Raw genomic sequence first — 22,580 nt, forward strand, 5'->3', positions numbered from 1 at the left:
GTGACTGACATATAACTGTCATAATAAACATATGATTACATTTATATTAGAGCAGAGAGGAACAAACAATAAACAAAAGTTAAGCCCTTTGTTTCTCTCTGTGCCTTAGGAGGTCGGCCTGTGGGCTATGTTCTTTATGTTCTGTCTCATATCATATATAAGCAGACTAATGTAGGAAACCAAATGTCCCGTCTTAGAATGGAAGGAACTGGCTCGCTAAAGGAGTAGCTCGGGAAGAAGAGGAGGAAAAGAAAAAAGATAAATGAAAATGATTTTTTTTTTAATTTGGCCCCTAAAAAAATTTCCAGACTCATCATTAGCTACTCTCTTCTATGTGCTCTTTCCTGCAGCCACATCTGTCCATCCATCCATCTACCCATCTCTCCATCTCTCTATCTATCCATACATCTTCTATTCGACCTCATTTATTGAATGCCTACTGTTATACATATGCTAAAGGACATAATAGTGAGTCCGTATAGAGTACTACTCTTCTAGATCCTACACTTAAGTGAGTAGATAGACTTCAGTCAAATAATCACACATGTAATGGGCGTTTCAACTCCGATGAGAGCTATGGAAGAAAGCTGCATGATACCGTTCGCATAAAGGGTAGAAGGATTTGACCTAATCAGGGAGTTTCGTGAAGATGTCCCTGAGGAAAGCACATTTCAGCTGAGATCACGAGATGAGTGGGAGTCAATTAGGGGTGAAAAAGGGAGACTTTCTAGAGAAAGGGAATAGCATGTGAAAAGATCAGCTACTTAGAGATTTCTCCTGTCTCCGGTATTTCTCATGCTGCTACTTTTACCAATAATGTGTACAGTTAAGCAGTTCATCCTTCAAGACCTAGACCAAACATTGCCCCTCTAAAATGCCTTCCCTGACACCCCCAAGACGTTCTGTGCTCCTACAGCTTCCTGAACTTGTTTGGTTATAGCTCTTGGTACCTATTTTAAAATGGTCTCTTTAGTTGTCTATTTCCTTTACTATACCGTGAGTTCCTTATGGACAGCAATGTGTCATCCATTTTTTTATGTCCTAGATTTACTAGCAAATTGCCTGACAAATTGAGCAAAACATTATCAGTTATGTTAAATGTTTATTTAGTAAAATGATGGATGGATGGATACACACATGCATGGGTAAATGAATGCATGGATAGGTGGAGGGCAAGAAGATACCATAGATCACCCAGAGAGAGCATAGTTACTGTTTTTACTTAAGATCATTTTATTCTCAGAACCGAGAAGAGTGTCGGGCAATAGGCACTCAGTGAAGCTTTCATAAATGAGGGAGTGAATGACCACTCTGGACATGGCTTGGGGTAGAGGGCTGGGACCTCAGGGGTCGCAAAACTGTTTCTCAATCTTGTCTACCTCTAGACACTCCAAGTTGATGGCTCCTCTCCCAACCCGGGATTTGTGTCTCTTTAAGTATACTGTTCAGCCCCAGACAAGAGACAAACTGTTAGCTCTCGGCTGTGGAAGAAAAAATACAAGAGGCCACCTGCAAGGGCAAAGGCGATAAGCATCACTGGCAGGGCTCAGAGTCTGACAGGTGAGGGTCTTTTAGGCCCCATTGCTGAGTCAAAGGAGGGATCAAATTCCGCTGTCACACTGCCTTGACCGCCGACTCAGCAGAATGAGTGCCCAAGTAACTCAAGCTTCCTTTTCCTGAAATGCTGGACTTATCCAGAGAGATGGGAGGAAGCAACAGCTACATGTCCTTGGCCTCGGTTTTGCTGTTTCTAGCTGACTTGGGAGAATGGGGGTTCTTAAAGACTTCGGCGTCAAGTGCCCTGAGAAGATGCCACAGGAAGTCCCTAACCAATACGCAGAAAAAAATTGTGTGACCTAGGGATTGTCTTGTGACACTTACAGGTCAGGGAATGGTTCAGGGACAGAAGACAGCTTAGTGGAGAAAAAAAAAAAAGCACTCGCCCAGAAGTCAGGAGACCTGGGTTCATGTTTTGGCTCTGTATCTATCATGCTGTGCAAACTTGGGCCAGTCCATCCTCTCTCTGGCACTCAATTTCTGGTCTACACAACAAACGAGTGGAGTTAGATAACTCTAAGAACCCTTCCAGTTTGAGCATTCCATCCAATTTTAGACCAAACGCTATCTAGGCTCCTGTTTCCCTATCTCTAGGGCCAGGTTTAGGTCACCTAGAAAAATAGTTCTGGTTCTGACATTCTAAGAATTTCATCAAATACCAAATTTTCTAGAGCACAACCTATTTCTTTTCACCTGCATTTTTCTGAGTGCGCTCTGTCCCACCCTCTCCTCCCCTGAGAGATGGGGATATCCACCTGAATGGGGTATGGGACTTCCTTTTCACCCCCAGGTGAGAAGAATCATGGGAGCATAGGGGTGCAGAGAAATGTCTTTTAGTTCCATGAGCAGAACCCTCTTGAGAACACAGATGACATCCCAAGTACCCTACCTTTGTCCCACCTCAAGCCTGTCACTGATACAGAGACAGATCTCCATAATGCCAAGTTCCAGGGCATGGCTAAACCGTGAAGCCAGAGATTTGAAAGGTAAGAGAGAATATTCCATTTTCAGCACAGTAGTTGGGTCTAAGGTGTCCATATTACTTTTGGGGTTGAAGAACAAGTAAATGACAAACATGTGGCAGAAGGAGGTGATATGTAAGATGCTCATCAGTAAAGTGGGAATTGAAAAAAAAAAACACCTGCCTTGTGTGGTTCTTTAAAGGTTAAATATGATGATCTTGGTAAAATGCCTGGCATATTATAGATGCTAAATCAATATGGCCTCCCTCCCACCCTCCCTTAGATGCAATATTATGCTGAACACCGGCTTAGGAGGCAGAAAATCCTGGCTTGGAATCCTGACTCTGTTACTTATTAAATGTATTTTTTAGTATGTTTGTTGATATCTCTATTACACCATCAATTCCACCATCTGTAGAACGAGATTGCTGATTCCTGTTCAAGAAAGCGGTTAAAGGGACATTTACAGCATCACTAGGTACAGTAAATGGTAGCCATGATTAATATAACAATAACAGTCACAGTAGGATCCTTTATAGGGACTCACCTCACAGCCTTTGACACAGTGAATCAGAGCAGGCTGAGGAAACCACTTGAGAGCAGCCGTGCAGACAACTCTCTGTAGAGAGAGGGAGAGAGAGGTCAGATGGGTTCGGGGCTGGGAGGGAGCCATCTGTCTGTTGGCACATTCAACCACACCACCTCCTCTTGGATCTTCAGAGTCCTGACTTCACCTTGGCATTTACCTGGAGGATTTGCCCGGGCATTGCAATAACAGGAGCCATAAGATTAAAATAATATTTGTGTTTGCTGTAGGTGTCCTGATTCTGTATTTCCCTGGCAATAATAAGGGCCAAAGAGAAGCAGAATTATGGGATGAAGGCAGGATCAGAAAGGCCCTTCAGGAAATGTGTGGCTGATGTTTGACCCCTGAAGAGAGTTGGGGCTAAGGTCTGAGAACAGAGGAAGGATAGAGCATGTGTACATGTGTGTGCTTGTGTGTATGCATATGTGTGATTACACATACATGTGTGGCTGCAGCAGGAAGATGGGAGAATGGCGTGGAGCAGGGAAAATGCCGCAGACCACCTTTCCAGGATCGGGAACACGTTAAGAAGACACATTCTTTGGTGCTGCCTTGGATCTAATGAATACGAATCTCTGAGGTCGGGGCCTGGGACACTGCATTCTAAAAACAAGCCTCCAGATGCTTCAGAGACACGCTGTAGTCTGAGAGCAGTGGGCCGGAGGATGAGCGAACTAACCTTTGGTTCGGAACCCTTGAGAAATGCCCCCTGCCTCCACCTGCTGCCATGTAGCTCACAGCTCTCCGAGGTGGCCCACACTTTCCGGTCCCATCCTTCCCTGTGATGCTGTGTTTTCTGCTCTCCCTCATTGAATGCTCTTCCCCATCTTGTCACCTGGAGAAACTTTATCTTTTAAATTTCTGCTCAAGACTTGACTTTTTCTGTGGTGCGTTCTCTCTCCCACTCCTGGGCAGAGCTTATAAGCATGCACATATGTATTTATTTATAGCCTCCTTTAATAATAATAACCATTGTTATGATAATGACAACTAAAATGTATTGAGTGCATTCACAGTGCTAATTACTTCATGCATTATCTTATTTATTTCTCACAGCCACGCAGTGACGTGGGCATTAATCTCAGGTCATAAGGATGATAAATTCCCCAAGCTCCAGAGCTGTTAAGTGGAGAAACCAGGATCTGAAACCAAGAAACTGTTTTTAGAAATGATTTAAGGCAGCTCATAACATCCAACATGATGATAATTTTTAAAGTAGGTGAAAACGAAGATAAAACTGGGAAGAAAAGTAGTATCAGGAATGGGGCTAACATTCTATTCTATCATAGATACTTTCATGCCAGATTATAACAATTTCTTTAAAAATAAAAAATAAAAATGGCCTGGAGGCAAACACTTAGATTGGCAATGGGAAGCAACTGCGTCAGGGGCCAGCCACGCAAGGTCTATATTGCTCTCCTGGCTGAGTGCCACTTGAATAATTTTAATTAAATGAACAGTCACATGGGCCAGAATGTGAAAAATCCATGTGACCAGCCCATTCTGTCCCTGAGGGCAGACCTATATGGGAGCCAAACTGTAATTCAGTTTCTCGGTGAGCTTGGAACACAGGGAATCGGGCGACACCAAGGGCCGGCTAAGACTGGGCTGGGCGCCTTTCCTCTCTGCCTCACAGCATCTCTGGTTCGCCCGTGGCTCTTCCATGCCTAGGATGGTGCCTGGTACATGCAGAATGCCCAATAAAGATTTATGTTCTAAATAAATGAATGGATCCATCTCAAAATAGAGATGATTTTATCAATGCATGATATTTTCTTCACCTATCTTCCTTATTTCTGGAGCATCAGAAGAATATTTGCAATGCCTAGCATGGTGTCTAGTTTAGAGGACCAGGTGAGTGTAGACTGAATTAAATTTAATATCTTGGATAAACAATCTGCCTGGAAGATCTGCCAACCAGTCTTGCAATGTGAAATCTATTATCTAAGCCTCCTACTGCCTCTATCGACACTGTCTACCTTCTTCCAGTACACATGACATGATGTCATATATGGTAAAGACTTCCGGCACTGAAGTGCAACAGGTGTGGTTGCAGTTCTTCTGACTCGAAATGGCTTGGGACATTTCCGCTCCGAGGCTTGGTTCTCCTATCTGTCAAATGGGTACTGAAATGTAATAGGCTTTGTTATAATGATGCATTGAGATCTACGTTAAGGAATGGTTAACCTCGGATCAATTCCTTAAGGTTCTAGAGGGCAGGGCCTGGAGTTGTAGACCTCTCTGTCTTCTTATAGAACCAGCATGGAGCACAAGCATGTTGGCCAAATGAAGGGACGTGAGTACCTCCAGCATCCCTCCCAGCTCAGCTATGTTCTTGTCCCCCGTTTCCCAGCCGTGGGGCCAGAAGTGGAGAGAATCACCTGCCTTCATTCTCTGGGAAACTTCACCAGATGCTCATCTCTGGATCTGAGAGTCTGTTCCCAGCCCCAGTTCAGGAATGTTGGAGGGGCACTTGGTAATGGCTCAAGCAGTAGAAAACAGCAGGGTTAGGATCCGCTAGGGATTTGATGCCCATCCCTCTCCCTGTTTATTTGAGAGCTAATTTAATCCATCTGTAGGAGTGTCTTGGTGTGGTTGTACATGTTTCTGTCAGCTGAGGTTTACCTGACGTGAGTTCAGAGAAAGGACTTTTATACTATCTGCATGAGTCTATTTATCTTTCCAAGGCGTTTGGATTTTCCACTATTCCTTGGGGCTGCATGCCCCACCTGTCTCACTACAGGGACCCCTCTGTATGCGAGGAGAACTGGGAAAGGGGACAAGCAGCAGGAGCTGAAGGAAAGGCTCGGCTGTTTACACCAAAAGTTGGGCGATCCCAGATGGGGCCCCTCAAATGTCAGGCTTGTTCCTCTTGACACCAGTAAGATTTCCAGCCCGGTCAGCACACTTTCAGAACAGGTTTTGTTAACCGCTTTCAGTTCCCACCTTAGTGCATAAGAAGAATACTCCGTCTTTTCCTCCTGGCTTCAGTGACCATCGGCATCAACACCACCACCAGCGCCATTATCAATATCTCCACCACCACCACCACCACCACCAATAACACTGGCACGACCACCACCAGCACCACCAGCAGCATCATTACCAGCACCTTCACCACCACCACCATCATCACCTTCGTCATCATTAACTCCATCATCATCATCCATATCCTCATTAACACAAAACCCTCTTTTAAGCAAATATAGTCCGAGCCCTGTGCTCAGAACTTTCATCTATTTAATTCTTACCATAACTGTGAGATAAGTACCATTTTTGACTCTGGTTTACACAAGAGGAAACTGAAGCACAGAGAAGTTAAACAACCTGCCCCAAATCACACCTAGGCAAAGACAGTCAGGAATTAAACTGACGTCTGTCTGATTTCCAGGTCTACACCTTGAATGCTACGTTCTTCTTCAAACTCCCCCAGCCCCTGAAGCTGTAAGTATAAAACAGCTTACTCTTTTGACCGATGGGAAGTCTCAGATTCAGAAAGGTGGAGAGGCTTTGAGACAAATCTAGAAGGGGGCAGAGTGTCTAAAAGATGAATTCCAGAAAAGATGGGCCCCAGACAGAGCCAGACATGTGAGAAAGCATGTGATGAGCACCCCCCGCCCTGCCATCCTGAGGCTCAGCACTGACACCCCCCCTCCCCGATATTCTCTAAGATGAGCAGTCTTTTCTCCTTGATTTTTTCCTTGATTTATAGGACCTTCTGTGAGTGAATCACATCATTTAACGTATATTTGCCTTTTGTCGTCAGTTCCTGAGCTTCTGGCTTTCTCCTGGGTAAGGTTTTTGAAAGCCGGGTCATTCTCCACCATATATCCCAGGTATGCAAAGAATACCTGCCATTTCAGTGGAGGCGCATGCTCAGAGTTTTTGAATGAGTTAATGAACAGACGAGCAGATGACCGAAGGTGAGAGCGTGTGCATGAGTGAATGAGAAACCACTGGGTTCTGGTCACATCACTCTATCCACGGGCTCCCCTGCCAGGGCGTGTAATCTCTCCCTCTCCACGTCAGATATTCACTCGGAACCCTTGCACCTCTGACCTTTAGACACTTGGTGGATTTTCCAAGGAATGAATTCTGCACCTTCATTTGCAAGTGTTGCATATGTTTATGATTTATAATGTGGAAGGTGGTTGCCTTGCAGGATGGATGCAGGAGAATTAGCCCTGGGTTCAAATTCTGTTGGAAACGTCTGCTGTGGCACACAAAGTCCTCAACAGAAGTCAAAATTATTTGCTAATATTTTTTTTAAATGAGAGATTTCATATTTTAAAGATTTCACATTCATTGTACTAAAGAAAAAATGGAAACTCCAGCCACCCTAGGCCCACGTGGCCACCTCGCCACACTCAGCTAGAGCTGCTTCATTTAGAAGTGGCATAGGTCTCCTCGGTTTACCACAGTCCCCACCCTTCCCTGCAGTCTCGCCAGCGCTGAGCCAGGGGGCATTTCAATCTGTCCTTAAGTTTGCATTGTCTCCTTTATTAGATTAGAGGAAGATTTCTTTGTATCCCTATAACTTTCAAAAAAGGGGGGGAGGGGCTACATAGGAGGAATACTTTAAAATAATAGAGACAGAGTGTTTTTTTTTCTTGCATGAAAGTAAAACTAAAACGTTTTCATACACCTGAAATTAATGTGATCTTATATGTCAATTATACATCAATTTAAAAAATAAGCAAAGCCAAACAAGGTTGCCTTGGTGTGTGGGACACTGTCTGGCATGGGGAGCGAAGGACTCGCGGGGAGTTAGAAAAATCGCCCCCAATGAGAGCACTGGTTTCATGACTGGGCACAACATAAATGTGTATCAAGCCTTATGCTTAAGATCAGCATGTAAGTTTATCTTGGTAGGAACTAAGGAAACTCAATGGTATTTGTAGTCTTATTTCTTAAGTGGGGTGGCATGTACACGAGTGTTATATTTTCTCTTAAGTTTTTCTGAAATATTTATAGTAAACACCACCACCACCACCACTACTACTACTGATGATAATAATAATAATAATAATAATAATAATAATAATATACCTAGATATTAATACCTAGATATTTAGCCTGCTTCACCCATTCAGCCTACCTGCCTGGTTCCGTAGGTATGTGAATTTGTTACTCTTGATTTAGGCCTATCTCTCGCTTCACAGATGGGAAAACTTCAGCCTAGAAAACTGATAGGATTTGTCCAAGGACATACAGCAAGGAGGAGCCTGGGCTTTAACTAGAACCTTTGTTACCTCACTCAGCAACCATAAATATTTAGTGAGCATCTGCTCTGTGCTAGGCAAAGAAGGGCATATCATGGTAAATGAGATGCCCACGGGCCTGCCTTCATGAAGGTCACCGTTCTGTCTAGCATACGGTCTAACACTGATCCAACACGCGTGCATTAGTCATGCCACATGATCTCAGTGGCGCTCTCCCATCCACCTAAGCGGTCACCTCCCATACATGCCAAGAGGTATGAGTGCTGAAGACAGAGCCTGCTGCGTGAGAAGCGCTGGTGGTGGGCTGCAGCCGGCTTGCATGGGCAGCTCTGTGTGCAGTGACAGCAACTTGCAAAACGTGACATCTGCCATGGTGGGAACGTTTACACCGCAGTAAGTGGCAAATGCCACAGATCAGAGCTCGTTTTTTTGTGGAGAGCTTGCTGTTAACTATTTCCCGGCACATCCCTGGTAGATCAGTAAACGTTTTGCTTTTGTTATTATGACTGAACAGTCAGGAAAGGCTGGCGTGGACTACGGTATTAGACTGACCTGGTCCCCCTTCGGTTCTTCTTAGGCAAGTGGCTTCTGTCCCTAAGGTTCCATTTCCTCTACTAAAAAAACGACGAGACTGATACCCACCTCGTAGGTGTCTGTGTCTGTGTGTGTGTGCGTGCGTGTGCACGCATGCACGTGTGCACACGTGGTGGGGGTGGGATGCGAATAAAGGATGGAAAAAGTGCCTGATGCAATGCCCGATGCACAGTGGGCATCCATTGACTGTCGGTTCTCACCTCTCACGTTCTTACCCCGGGGGCGAAGGTGACAGGAGCTGGAGCAGAGCCTTGCCCGGACCATCTCCCTCGCACCGGCACTCAGAGGCAGACACTCGGGAGGCGAAGCTCCCCGGGGCCCGCTTCTGGACGCCTGCACCAGCGGCTCTATTTCCGTAGCTCTCGCCACACAGGGGGCACGGGTGCAGCAGAGGCCAGCTTTTCTGCCGTATTCCTGGAAACCATCAATCTCTGCCCCTTCGCCCTCCTCCCTTTTTCTACCACATTTTTTTCCTCCTGGATAATGAGGCCTCCGGAGACCGGTGGAGGTCTGAACCTCGTTATGGCTCTCTCCGTAGGCCGGCATCAATAAAGGCCGGCAGACCAGCGAACTGGGTGGGGGCTGGGGCAGGCAGGCGGCGGGTGGGCAACTGGGGAGGGGGGCTTGCAGGCTTTCAGATCCAGGATTTATTTCACAGTGAATTATAACTGAACTCTTTAGTGCCTGAGGCTCATGGAGGGAAGGGAGAGAATTCACCCGGCGGGGCAGAGAATAGGCCTGAGTGGGCCAGGGCCAGGGGACATGGTCTGGGCCTGGCAACGAAGACCCCTGGTGCTGGATGTGAGGGTGGTCTCCCGAGTCTGCCCTGTGTGGGGTGCATTCCCCTGCTTTTGGGCGTGTCGGGGTCTGGGCAGGGTAGAGTGAGGGGAGGTACAGCGAGGAAGGAGCTGCCAATCGTGACCCTGGCTCCGCCTCCTGCATGCCCCTGGCCTAGTGCCCTCCCTCTCCACGTGGGCCCTGTGCAGGCCCCCGGGTGTGTGTGGCACATCTGCATTCGCCGGGGACTCGGTTAAGAATGTGGAAAGGTGTGTTGAGTGCAGAAAATGGAAGAAGGAGCATGAGCTCAGGGAAGCGCCTGTCTCGTGGATGTACGAGGGAGTCAGAGAGGGAGTCAGAGGCAGAGAGACGGAGGGAGACTGAGAAGATCGACAGGGAGGGAAAAGGTGGGCGGAGGGAGGTGGGGCGAGGCGATGGAGGTGCTGGGAGAGGGAAGAGAGAAACTGTGAAAATAGAGGCAGGAAAAGGAAATAGAGTTGGAGATGGGGTAAGGAAGAAGTGAGGAGAGGGGAGCACTGGGCTGCATCAGGGAGTAGAGTGGGGCTGGCCAGGTCCACAAGTCCAGAGTGCTGAGCAAGCCCTCACAGTCGTGCCCTCAGCTCATCTGAGAAACAGTACACCCCGTATCGAGTTCTGCCCAGCTATCCGGGCCGTGATCTGCAGCGAGCAGGCAGACCAGGAGGCCTCCCAGCACCCCAGGGAGAAGTACTGGTGGAGAGGCACCTCTACCTCCTACTTCCTCCATGGGGAGGAGCCAATGCCCAGAGCTGGTACAGGAGGCACGAGATGCGCACCGCCCTGGAGGACCAGAGTGGGGTCCCACATCAGTTCTGGGGTCTCTGACTGAATGGGGGAACACAAAGGAAAGTGGGAGTAGCCAGCCCCCAAATGGACCAGGCCATGACACTGGCTCCCTGGCCTCTGGCCTGGGCAGGTCATCGTGGTGCCATGGGAAGAGCATTGCACTTGGCCTCAGTCTTGGGTTCGAGCTCACCCCCTGGGCCCATCACTCACCCCTGAGATCTCACTGTCCACAAGCAGAGAATACGGACAATGCCTTCCACCCTACTCCATATGTTCTGAGATTTAATGCTGTCCTGTGTGCTAAGTGCTGGGTGCACAGAGTAGGCACTTCATAAATAATCGGTCTTATTACTTCTCCATATCACCTATTAATTGCTTTCCACCAAATAAGTAAAGCATGGAGTAAGACACCAGAAATCTAGGCCATGCAGTGCGGAAGGCCTTCCAAGAGCTTATACTAGACAAGCCCAATGGCACCATCTTTGTAACACACGACACGGGTACTGCGCACACCCAGGAACACACGATTCCGTGTTTTCTGTTTACGTGTTCTTGGTGTCTTAGTTTCCTCATCTGTAAACTATGAACATCAGTCTTCTTATTCCTAGACTGTCATCAGCACTCAGTGGAACAGTAAATAAAAGTTCCTTAGCACAGGGCCAGACAGAGGGAAAGTATTAAATACTTAAGAACTGGAGAAATGATTATTGCAAACAAGTCCCCACACCACAGGGATGTGTGACAATTTGATGATGATTTAACAAATGTAAAGGGCACGGTAAGTGATCGACATGGTCATCTCCCTCCCCTTAGAGGCCAGTGGGCAGCCCCTGTCACTTACCTCCACCCGTGTGGGGTTCAGCCAGTGGGGGATGTCCCGTACGGTCACGTTCACTGGCAGGATGACGGACTCGCTGTTGTGGTCCAGGCACGAGGTGGCACATTCCGACCCTGAAGAGAAGCAGAGTGTGAGGCAGCTGCTCGACCTTGTCTCTTGGCACCCATGGGCTGCTCTCAGGAAGTGTGGGCTCTGTCACTTCCTGGTTCCCAGTGGACTGGGCCATCCCACCCTGGAGGGCAATGGGGAGGAGCAAACTCCCCAGCATAACTGCTTCTGGTCTCCCCGACTCTATTCTCTTGTCTCCAGTCCAGCTGGCACCCATCGCCATACTCACAGGCCCTGAGCCCAGTTTGATCTTGTTCCTCTGCTGCTTGAAAGCTTTCCAAAGTTCCCCACACCCAGGACAAAGTCCAGTCCCCTCTGTCAGGCGTTCACAGCTTCCCATGGTCCAGTCAATCTCATGTCCCACTAACCACCTTCACGTTTTGCTTAGTCCAACTGGCCTGCACTTGGTTTTCCATCTGAGTCCCACACTTCCTCGCCTCTGTACTTTGCTGCTCCCATTCACTCCTTCTCTGGAATCATCCCCCATCTGCCTTCACACAGTCAAATCTTAACAGTTCTTCAAGGCTCAGTTCAAATTCTCCCAGAAACTTGCCCTGACTTCTGAAGCTGAGCGAGGGCAGTGTTTGACACCGAGTCTCGCTCCTGTGTTGGCCCTATCCCCCTGGGCCGCTTTTCCATGGTTACAGAGATGCCCTGGGAGGATGCAGACGAGGTGGGTTCATCTCTGAGCTTAACCTGGCACCTGACACGCAGGGATTCCGAGTGCACAGTGAGCACCTGAACGGAACACCAGCTTCGTGGCCACACGCTTCCTCCTTGCACGGGGCTTACATGCACGCCCTCCCACGTGCCTTCGCAACCTTTCCCGCTCTTCAACCAGTGATTCACTCATCACCCTTCAGACCTCATTCCAGTGCCATCTGCTAGGAGAAGGCCTCCATGCTTTCCTGGCAGGCTGAACTCCCTCGGAGGCACCCTTCACAGCATTTGTCACATTACCCCTTCCCATTGGCATTGGTGGCTTTCCTTTTAATATCCATAGCTCTCGTCCCTACTGGATTGTAATCTCTGTGAGGCCGGCACACTCTGAGCCCAGAGCCTCACCTGTGCATGGCAGATGTCAGACACTCAGGAATGAATGAAAGAGAGAATAAGTGAATGTCGAATAGGCATTTTTGAAGGAATAAGTGGGAGTGTAAATGGATGAATGACTGAATACACAGAAAGGAATACAAAGAAGTGGGAAAAAATGAATCAGGTAATGAGTCAGCGAAGGCACAGATGACTAACAGGGCCAGAGTTAGGACACAGAAGCCCTCGGTCCAGGGATTTCTCAGTGAAGACAGCTGACTTTGAAGTTCTGGGTTGGCAAATTGACTATAATTTGGCTAATTCAGTCTTTGCCCTGAGCTCACCCATTCTGAAAATCAAGCCTGTTCTATGAGGTGTCCCCAGGATTCCAAACAGGTGCTCCTTCATGCGGGCAAAGAACTGAGGTCTCAGAATCTGAGCAGGGCCCCGAGGCGGTCATTCCCCTGCCTCAGTGCCAAGACCACACTTGAACAACACTACGTGGTTCACGAGATACAGTCAACTCTTTTTAAAAAATATTTTACTCCATTAGCCATTCTAAAGTCTGCCTCCCAAACATATGTATATGTGTGCAAATGTGTGTATCCCACACACATAAACATACATGTGTGGTCGTACATATATACGTGTACTTATACATGCAGACATAGTTCATCTATCCAGGGCCCTTCCTGTTGCTGTCTCTCCATCCTCTTCAGTCTAAGAGACTCACCAGGACTGAAGAGGGGGCGAAGATGGGTGGCGGATGCAGATTCTAAAGGTTTAGAACCTCTTCATTTTAAACGTGGGGGACTGAGCCCAAAGAGAGAGATTCCTGCCTTGCTAGGTGTTTTTCATACGCTGCCCATTCTCCTGCGAATCGGCAAATCCAGCCCTGTGAGACAAGGGTCATCACACCGAAGTCCCAGGTGAGAGAGCAAAGGACACGGAGCTCAGGTGACAGAGCCGGCAAGGAGAGGGCCATGAATTAGTTAGTAGTACCCTGTCTCTCTGACTCGCAAGCACAGCGGTACAGGTGTGACGGAGCCACACGAAGTAAGGAGAAATGAAGGCAGCATTGGAAGGGGCCAGGGACAGGTGAAGGGCTAGAGGAGAGATAAGTAATGGGGGGAATGCAAAAAGGAAAAAAAAAAAAAGATGAGTGATGAGAATAAAGGGGAAAAATGCCGGGGAGTCAGAGAAACTCAGCCCTGCGTGCTTGTCATAGGATCACTGCTCAAGGTGTTTTTAGGGAGCAAGGACAAGGCAAGGCTGCAATGATAAAATTATTCTGAAAAAAGAAGACGCAGCCTCTGAGAAACAGACAAAAGCTGTCTTATCCCAAGAGGGGAAAAACAGGAAAAATCCAGCCAGCCCCAGAGGCCACTGCTGCCCCGTGCAGCAGCCCTGTCCTGGTGCCTCCCGCTCTGCTCCGGGCTGGCTCCCTCCTCGGGGCCCCTCCCCCACTCCTGGGCCGCTCTGGGCGTCAGGACCAGGCTGCTGTGTTGTGATATACGAACCCTAATTGGCATCATTACAGAGCGGTGATCTCACCAGGCTCCTGCCTCTCCTTCCCCAGGGTGGCAGCCCTGGTGGCAGGCGCGACTTCGCGAAGGCTCCTGACTGCCACAGAAGCCTCCTTGTACTGCCTGGAGAGGGGTCCAGACGTGCCCTCCAGCCCCCAAGCCCAACGCACACCAACACATACCTCACCCCTGTTTACAAGGCCTCTGATCAAGAATCTCTCCTTGGTTAGGTGGGCTCTCCCCAGGGAGGGGCTCAGCCTGGGAGGGCATCTGAAAGGCCTTCGGAGGTGAGGAGAAGAGGGAGCTGAGAGTCCTCAGGGAAACCTGCCTCACCTCTTCCTGCTCCCTCAGTGTCCGCACCGCGCTTTATCATCTCAGGTCCCCCATGTCCCCCCACCCACCATGTTCTTAAAAAAGCCGTCGACATGGCAGTGGGAGCGCAGGGTGCAGGGGACGGGGAGGAGATTCGGACACCAATATCATATAGACGTCTGTCCACTTCTGCTTCGACCATGAAAATGCTCAGTGGGAAATGGAATGCTACTGCCACTCCTCTGCCTGCTTCCAGATGTCCTGGGTATCATGGCTCATCTGGCTGTGACGCGTGGATACGATGTATGCACAGAGGGGCCACGTGATGTCCCTGGGTCCGTGTGTGTGAGCTCTTTGCCTCTTGCACATCTTTCTGGGAGTTTGGTATGTTCGAGGGCATAAGATGTGGTTGTACCTGTGACGTATGTGTACTTGTGTGTCACATTTGTGTGCATGCTAGGTGTAGCTATGTGTTTGAGTGACGCACCCGTGTGGCATTTGGCTGTTGTGTACATGTTAGGCATGAGTTTACTGAATGATGCGCGTTTGGGTCTGTTTCGTTATGAAGCATTTGTACTTGTGTTTATGCACGTGTGAATATATCTGAATGTGTCGGTGGATATAGACATGAAGAAAGTCTGCTTTTATAGTTTGTTTGTTTGTTTGTTTGTTTTAAATAGAAGTAACTTAATCAGTATTTTCTTCCAGGGGAGCTCATGATCGTCAGTCATGAGTATGACTGACTATTCATTTGTAGATCCTGAGCTGGGAGTAGGGACCACACCACAGAAAAAGCCTCGCCCTGGGAAACCCCAGGAGGAGGCTGTGGAGTGGGAGGGAATGCAGACTCGGGCAGGTTCTGCTAACGCTACTCAATGTCACTACGCTCCCTTCTAGAATGTCTGTATCAGCAGGTCCTATGAGATCCCCACTCTCTGCAGCCTTCCTGTCAAGGTCCTTGAACTGGTGGCTCCGTAGGATCTGAAAGCACCTTCTACGCCATCAGAATGGGCAACCTCGCGCCTTGGTGTGTTCCGACCCCTGCAGGAGCAAGTCCTGCAGACTAAGGGCAGAGAGGAGCACAGACGCCGACTCTAAGTTCGGGTGAAGAACCGCCACACTCTGAGGCTATGTGTGTCCATCTTCAAAAGGGGGAGGTCGGCCCCCGCCCACCTCAATGTCCAACCACAGCCCCGGCTTCTGGACATGAGGCAATAACTCTCATTTGGCTGGGTGCACAACGTGTTAGCTCCGTGTGACTGGGAGTGAGCGTGTGCACAGATAACCTTCTGCTCCAGACAGCCCTGGTGATTGTCCCATAAATCACACTGGCCATGAGAAAGGACATTCAATTCCCTGGGCTTTTCATCATGGTCAATTAGAGAATCAGCCCAAAAGGTTGGCATCACTGTCCTCAACTGAGGTTGTCATGACGTGTACCCAGTTCCCCAGAAAGCCTCAGCCTGAGACGAATGCATCTGTCCAGACGCCCGGTTTCAACCACGCAAATCCCCGGCATCAAACCCAGGTCTCCCCTCACTGCGAACGCTTTGCGAACTGGGCTATCGCCTCACAAACCGCATTTTGAAACTGCCATTTCTCTTCATTTTGGAGGCGACTAGGACACCATAAGAGGGACTCAGGCTGCGGAGTAGGACAGACCGCAGACTTGGGGCAGGTTCTGCTAACGCTTTGACTCTCATCTGTTAAAGGTTCTTGAGAGGATGAGATACAATGTTCTAAAGTGCTTGACGTGGGCCCTGACCCGTAGTAGGTACTGACGAGCGATTAGTGTCATGCACATTTTAAGATTACCATTAAAGGCAGCCACACAAACCACTACTGCTTTCCTAAATATGATGTGCGCTATCCTATCTCCTTCTCCCTGCCACATAGTTCCTTTTGTCTGGAATGTCATTTCTTGCCCAACAAGCTCTTTCTAACCCCTGTTTAAGTGTCCTTTCCTCTGAGAGCCTTCCGAGTCCCTAGAGGAACTGATCAGCTCTTCTGTACTCCAGGGCAACTATGGGCACCCCCCTACCATGGTCTTCCCCACATCTGTGCCCTTTCCTGTCTCTGGTAGGACGCAGTCTGGTCTTATTCGCCTCTGTTTTCCCCAGCACCTCGCAAAGGGCCCCACGCGGTACAGGTGTCCAACTACCCAGTCAAGCACCAGTCTGAGCTCCCAGAAGGCCCTGCCCTCCTGTGGCTCACCCAGGGCACCCAACGTACCTATGGCATAGCCTTCAGGGCACTGCAGTTTGAGGTTGCTGTTGAGCTGGCCCGGGGCCGAGCACTGGCCTTGCATCTCCTGGCAGATGTGGAAGGAGCCACTCCAGGTGCCATCTTTCCGGCAGTGGATGACATTGCTCACACGTCCCTGAATACCACAGAAACACAGTCAGGACCAAGAGAGACCCCCTTGAACCCTCGATAAGCTGTTCGAAATAAAAAAGAAACCATTCCTCATCTCCTCAGAGATCTGAAAGTGTTCTCTAAAATTTCTTAACAATGGCGGAAACCCAATCACCCCAACTAGAGACACTTTTAACATCTCTATTTCACAGGCGGGGAGACAGAGGGAGGGAGGACTCAGTGTGGGGAGGAACAGGCCCAAAGGTTCTCCGTGAGCCTACCTCCCAGGCTTCCTAAGTCCAAGAGTAGTGTTATGTCAGAGATTTTAATCAGAGGAATTTGTTTTGTTGGTTGTTTTTTAAACTTTTGTTTTAAGAAGTTAGGGACCCAAATGTACCGCAACTTGTACAGTGAGTAAGAGCAGGGGTCCTGGAGCTGCTCGTCAGGAGGCAGGTACACCCCGAGCCTTGCTTCCTCCCAGCCAGTGACAAAGTGACCCATGTCAGGGCTCTGCCATATGCTAGCTCAGCCACCTCGGCCCAGCTGAGCGGTTTTCTCTTCTGCGGCATTTACGTCCTCTCCTTTCCCTTCCCTTCCTTCCTTTGGCATCACTCCGTTCTGTTCCGTTCCGTTCATCCCATTCCATTCTTTCCGTTCCAGCATCTGTGCCCTCCCTCCAGTTCTTCAAAATAGGAACTACCAAGCTCCTCGAATCTTCTGCAAAGTGGTATGGAAATGCAGCTTGCAGACGCGGTCCACTTTCAGAGCCCCCTTTCAACGTCTCAGATTCAGCTCTGCAGAACTTTCAGAACTGCCCCTGAATTCAAGGGCCATTTCCTAGTGCTCGCCCGTGCCCACTCTTGTGGGGTCCAAAAGTAAAGCGAGCCAGTATCTGCTTCAGTGAGCCAGGAGGAAAGACACTCACGTGAGCAGCCAGCCGTGTCAGTATGACTGAGCTCCGTGACAGCGAGTACACGGGAGTCGCCGGCAATGAGAGGCAAACAGGGAAGTCCTCTTAGAGGTGACAGATTGAAGAGTTTTCAAGGAGGCATATACCAGGGATGGAAGCACATTTATGGAAGGCCGAAGTGCATGTGCAAATGCAAAAAAAGTGTAGTGAGCAGCAGGTTCCCACCCCTCCCCCCTCCCACACACTGCGTGGTTCTTATCTTGTGACTCAAGGGAGTAGATGGGGGAGGATGAGCTGGTAAAGGCCGATAAGGTGCGGGGCCTGAAACGTCAGCTTACATTTGGACTCTACCCCTCGGGAATAGAAAACCCCGCATGGTTTCTGCACAGCGAGTTGTATATTTTCTGCCCCTTTCGAGTTTATGATAAGAAAGGAAACTGAGGTCAGAGGAGCCGACCGTGCTCCACCAGTGCGACAAGCTGTGTGACGGCTCCCAAGCCCCTCGGCTTCCATTGAAACTCCCGTGTCTGGGCCCCGTAGGCTCCCCGGCCTTAACTCTAATTCTCCTGCGTGTTGCTCGCTACGGCACCTCCGCCGACCTTGAACTTCAGTTTAAATGGCCTTCGTTCTTGCATGCGCCATGAGCTGTTTCGCAGCACTGTGCTTCTGCACTCACCGCTCCTCCTGTCTGCTGGTTCTTTCCCTTCGCCTTCTTGCCCAAATAGATTATCTGGCACAAGCACCCTGTCCTAACGCCACCTCAGTTCTGCAGAGCGTACTACCTTCGGGTCTCCGACACGCCTCGCCTCTTTGTTTCTCATCTGTCCCATCTAGATGACAAGCTCCTCAAGACCCAGGATGGAGCCCTATTCATATCCACGTTCTCCTATTCATATCCACGTTCTCAGGGCCTCCCACAATGTTTAATAGGTCCTGACAGCCCAGCCCATTCACTACTCAATAGATATTTTTATTCATTCAAAAACAGTTTGTTTAACAAAAGATTGGATAAATAGGTAGAGAGTTTGGGAATGAATTTGTTTAATAAACAGGAACATTAATGAATGCATGGATGGGGACATAAATGAATAAGTGAGTAGATAAAGAAATGAGTGAATGAGGGAACAAATGAATGAGAGCACGCATGAGGAAATGAATAAACTCTTTGAAAGGGCTGATGCAGGCTGAAGCTCCCCTGTCTGAGAACACAGCTGCAAGGAGACAGGATTTAGAAAAGAAAAGGGGGCCCCTCTCTGGGCCTCTCCTAGGCCAGCACGAGGAGGGTTCAATTGCAGTGGCCATGGGAGAAGAGTGGCCCATCCCGAGTATGCAGCTGTGGGATGACTTGTAGAGTCCACCCAAGAGGTTCTGTGTGAGCTCAGGGAAATTTTTAAGCAGCATCATGTGGCTTCAGAGAACCCCGACTCTCCCTCCCAGAGCCCCAGGCCCCAGGCCCCATGATTCTGCTGGGCCCTCAAGGGAGTGGGAAATTGACCCCAATTTCCTGCAGCCTTGGCCTGAGCCTATGATGCATTTGGCCTCCAGCCCCTGAAGGGCTGCAGACCTCAGCACTACGTGGGCCAGAGCTGGCTGGGGAGCTTGCTTTGCAGCAGAGAATGTATTCGAATGAGCTGGAATCTGCTCGGGGAATTTCAAACTGGGAAGGCTCGGCCATAAAAGGTGGGAGCATAAAGGCACTGGTCTCGCTGCCTCCAGTCTCTCTCCCTCCTGCCCAGTGCCTCTGGCACTTTCTGCTGCTGACTAAATCTTTTAAAAAGACCGCTTCAGCTAAGACGCCTTAGCCTTCCAAACAAGGCATGCTCATGGGCCGGAAGTCCAGGGTTTCCACAAGGGAACCCAGACGACAGGTCTAGCCCTATCTCCTGTTGCGGGCGTGTCCTTCCGTCTGGTCTCTAGAGATTGGCATGTAGTAAATGCTCAATAAACTGCAGCTGCGATTAATGATTTGCCTCTGTTCCGAGCTGGTACCCTCATCTATATTCATTTCCTCTAAGCTAGGTACAGGATTGACATGTAAACCCAGGAGGAAGAACGTGCAGAAAATGTGGCTTGTGTGATGACTTGGTTAGGAGATCTGAGACTTTAAGATCTGACTCTGCTGGTCACTTGCTGTGTGATTTGGAGTAAGTCCCTTCCCCTCTCTGGGCTTCCGTGGCACCATCTGTAAAATTAGTGGGGGAATCTCTGAGATTCTGCACACCACAAACATCACATGGGTCTGTGATGTCTCTGACTTTCTCTAGGAAGCTCTGGGTGCATGGGTAAGCACTTGACAATGCTAAAGCTGGAAGCAGCCCCTGCTTGTGGAGGCTTAGCACACGCTGTGTCCAGAGCAGAACCCATGAAGGCAGGGCCCACTGCCCATCACTAGTGGCACCTCGGTGATCATGTAATGAACTGGGTGCCCTATTGATTCCACTCTCGCCCCCTCTCTTCCTTTCTTGCTCCTATAGAATTGCCGAAACCCACCATTAAATGCATGACTGTCCACAAAGCACCTTTACCCGTTTCGTCTCCTGCTGCGGCCTCTGTGTATGCATCTCGCACAGACCCTGTCCCTGTCCTGAGATGGCCCATCCTCTTAATCACAGAGCCTCCACCAAGCTCCTCACACAGAACTGAGCCTGAGTTATCACCTCAGACAGCGCAGGAGCATCTGAGCCGGATGAACGCTAAGACAATTAGCGGTTTTCTCCAGTGGCCTGGGATGGAACCTTTGCCACCAGCTCGCCCTGATAACGTCTGGAGGCAGTGGACAGAGCAGAGCTGTGCAGTCAGTCAACACTACCTGCCAACTCGTGGGCAAGCATTTAGCCTCCCAAGCCTTCTTTCATCATCTGTAAAATGGGCATATTGTTTCTTTTTCAAAGGTTTATCGTGAGTTGTCAGAATAAGAGAAAGTTTGGCATCCAGGAAACACTTAAAAATTAAAAAAATAAGAACTATTATTAAGCTCCTCTGTCTTCGTTTACCATAATAATACTATAAATTCTGGAGCTGAATGGTCCAATGTGGTAGGTACTTTACAAGTGTGGCTGTTTACATTTAAATGTGAGCTATTTAAACTTATATAAAATGTCGTATTTAGTTGCTCGGTCACTCTAGCATGTGACGAGTGCTTCACAGCCACATGTGGCTAGTGGCCACTACACTGCACGGCACAGATAGATACGGAACGCAGCAGAAAGTTCCACTGGGCAGTGCTATCTGGAGAGTCTATATCTTCTACATATCGTGCTTCCCTGTGGCTCATACGGGTCTCCCATCCCCACACCCTGGCCTCATGCATGATGATGGCCCCTTCTCTGACTTTGAGGCGCTAACTTTCAAGTCATCGTCTTTGTGTTCGGGTTCTGTAGGAGCCCACAGGGAACATCAGAGATTATTCTCCTCTGGAAGTGACCTTGGAAGCAGGCTAGTTTATCTGTGCCGTCCCCAGGGCTGCCACACCTGTGGTGGCACAGGCTGTGCGCTGTGCAATTCCAGGGGCGCTCACAGACATTCCGTTACCTCGTTTAATCCTCGCAAACTAGGAGGTAGGTGGTATCATTACCACCCACCCCACTTTCTGTAGGAGGCAACTGACACTAAAAGAGTTAAATAATGTCCCCAAGTCCTCCGGCTAGTCAATGGTGGAGCCAGGATTCGAACTCAGGTACCAGATCCGGCATCATACTGGCTCCCAAGGAATGAATAAAGTGGAGGTTTTTATTTGTTAATTTGCTTTTAGTGGCAGTGAGAGAGAGAGAATGTGAATCTCCCCTACAATAGCCCCTGTCCTCTCTGCCAGGATCTGGAACTTGTTTGGAAAGCAAAGAATTCCCGCTCCATACAAGCTGTTTGATTCAAGACGCTCTGGGCCGTACGTTTCTGCCGTGTTTACAGGCAGCAAGAGGGGATCTGAGGTGAATACTAGATTTGGCTCTCAGTCCCCTGGTCTGAGGGTAGAGGAAATTCATTTGCAGTACAAACTAGCAACGTCAATTGTATCAGGAGCCCATTTGGCACGCATTCCTTCATTCTTTGAGCCGACAAGCAATACCCTGCTCCTTTGCGTCTAGCCTCTCCGCCGGCTGCCAAACAGAACTGCTCGAGTTTCTTGATAAATTTACATTTTCCTCTCCTTTAAATGCAAACTGGCCATGAAAGGTACTTGGCAAGCCCCAGGCAGACTGGGTTTCAGTTTGATAACATGACCACGGCCAGAATATTATTTGGCTCAGTAGTCGGGGTAACTGTTAGCAACAGTTTTATGTAAGGGAGTGAGAGGGAAGCTGATCAGCCTGCGTGAGGCCGTGGTAATCTCTGGCCTTTGCTTGTTCCAGCACGGGCTTCTCCTTCCCTGGCAGGCAGGGATGGGAATGACTCGGGTACACAGACATCCATGAGCGTACACCAACAAGGATTTTCAGGTAGTACCTATCGGATTCAGTCCGTCCACAGTTGGGGGGACCTGGGTTCTGATTCTGACTCAGCCGACACCAGCCGTGTCTGTCACCTTGGGTGGTTGAGTGACTTCTCTGAACCTTCGTTTCCTGAACTAGAAAACGGGGAGATTGGTCCGGTTGCTCACTGCAGCTCTTTCTCAGGCCCTGTCATTTCCTGAGCCCCTACTCGGTGCCTGGCACTGCCCCAAGCGCTGAAATCACAGGGAAGAAGAAAGGTGTGGTCACAGGCTGGGGGAGGGGTATAGCAGGAATTATGGAGCACGGTGTCCGATGCTTGGAAGGGGTCCCCTGAGGAGGGACACTGAGCCCAACAGTGGAAGGATCATCATGAAAGGGTTCGTGGAGGAAGGGGTGCCTGAGCTGAATTGTGAAGGGTGGTTAGGAGGGAGGTAGCTGGATTAATAGAGAATGCAGAGGAAAGAGTCACCTCACTGGTAATGGGAGCGAGGTCTTGAATGCCACCCTGAGGACTTGAGATTTTGTCCTGAGAGGCAAGTCCCTAGTTCA

The 22,580-nt window shown here is 49.1% G+C and overlaps 1 protein-coding gene across 1 annotated transcript in view; it reads right to left on the reverse strand.

Moving 5' to 3' along the window:
- PAPPA (pappalysin 1) overlaps positions 1-22,580 on the reverse strand; it is a 221,432-nt gene that overhangs the window by 18,956 nt on the left and 179,896 nt on the right. The window contains exons 18-20 of the mRNA XM_016152350.2: positions 16,572-16,719; positions 11,365-11,474; positions 3,067-3,138 (exon numbers count right to left, since the gene is read on the reverse strand). Of these exons, the coding sequence (XP_016007836.2) occupies positions 3,067-3,138; positions 11,365-11,474; positions 16,572-16,719 (330 nt within the window). The remainder of the gene's footprint in view (positions 1-3,066; positions 3,139-11,364; positions 11,475-16,571; positions 16,720-22,580) is intronic.

The sequence above is a fragment of the Rousettus aegyptiacus genome, unplaced genomic scaffold (assembly GCF_014176215.1).
Source record: "Rousettus aegyptiacus isolate mRouAeg1 unplaced genomic scaffold, mRouAeg1.p scaffold_m13_p_3, whole genome shotgun sequence".
Lineage (NCBI taxonomy): Eukaryota > Metazoa > Chordata > Mammalia > Chiroptera > Pteropodidae > Rousettus > Rousettus aegyptiacus.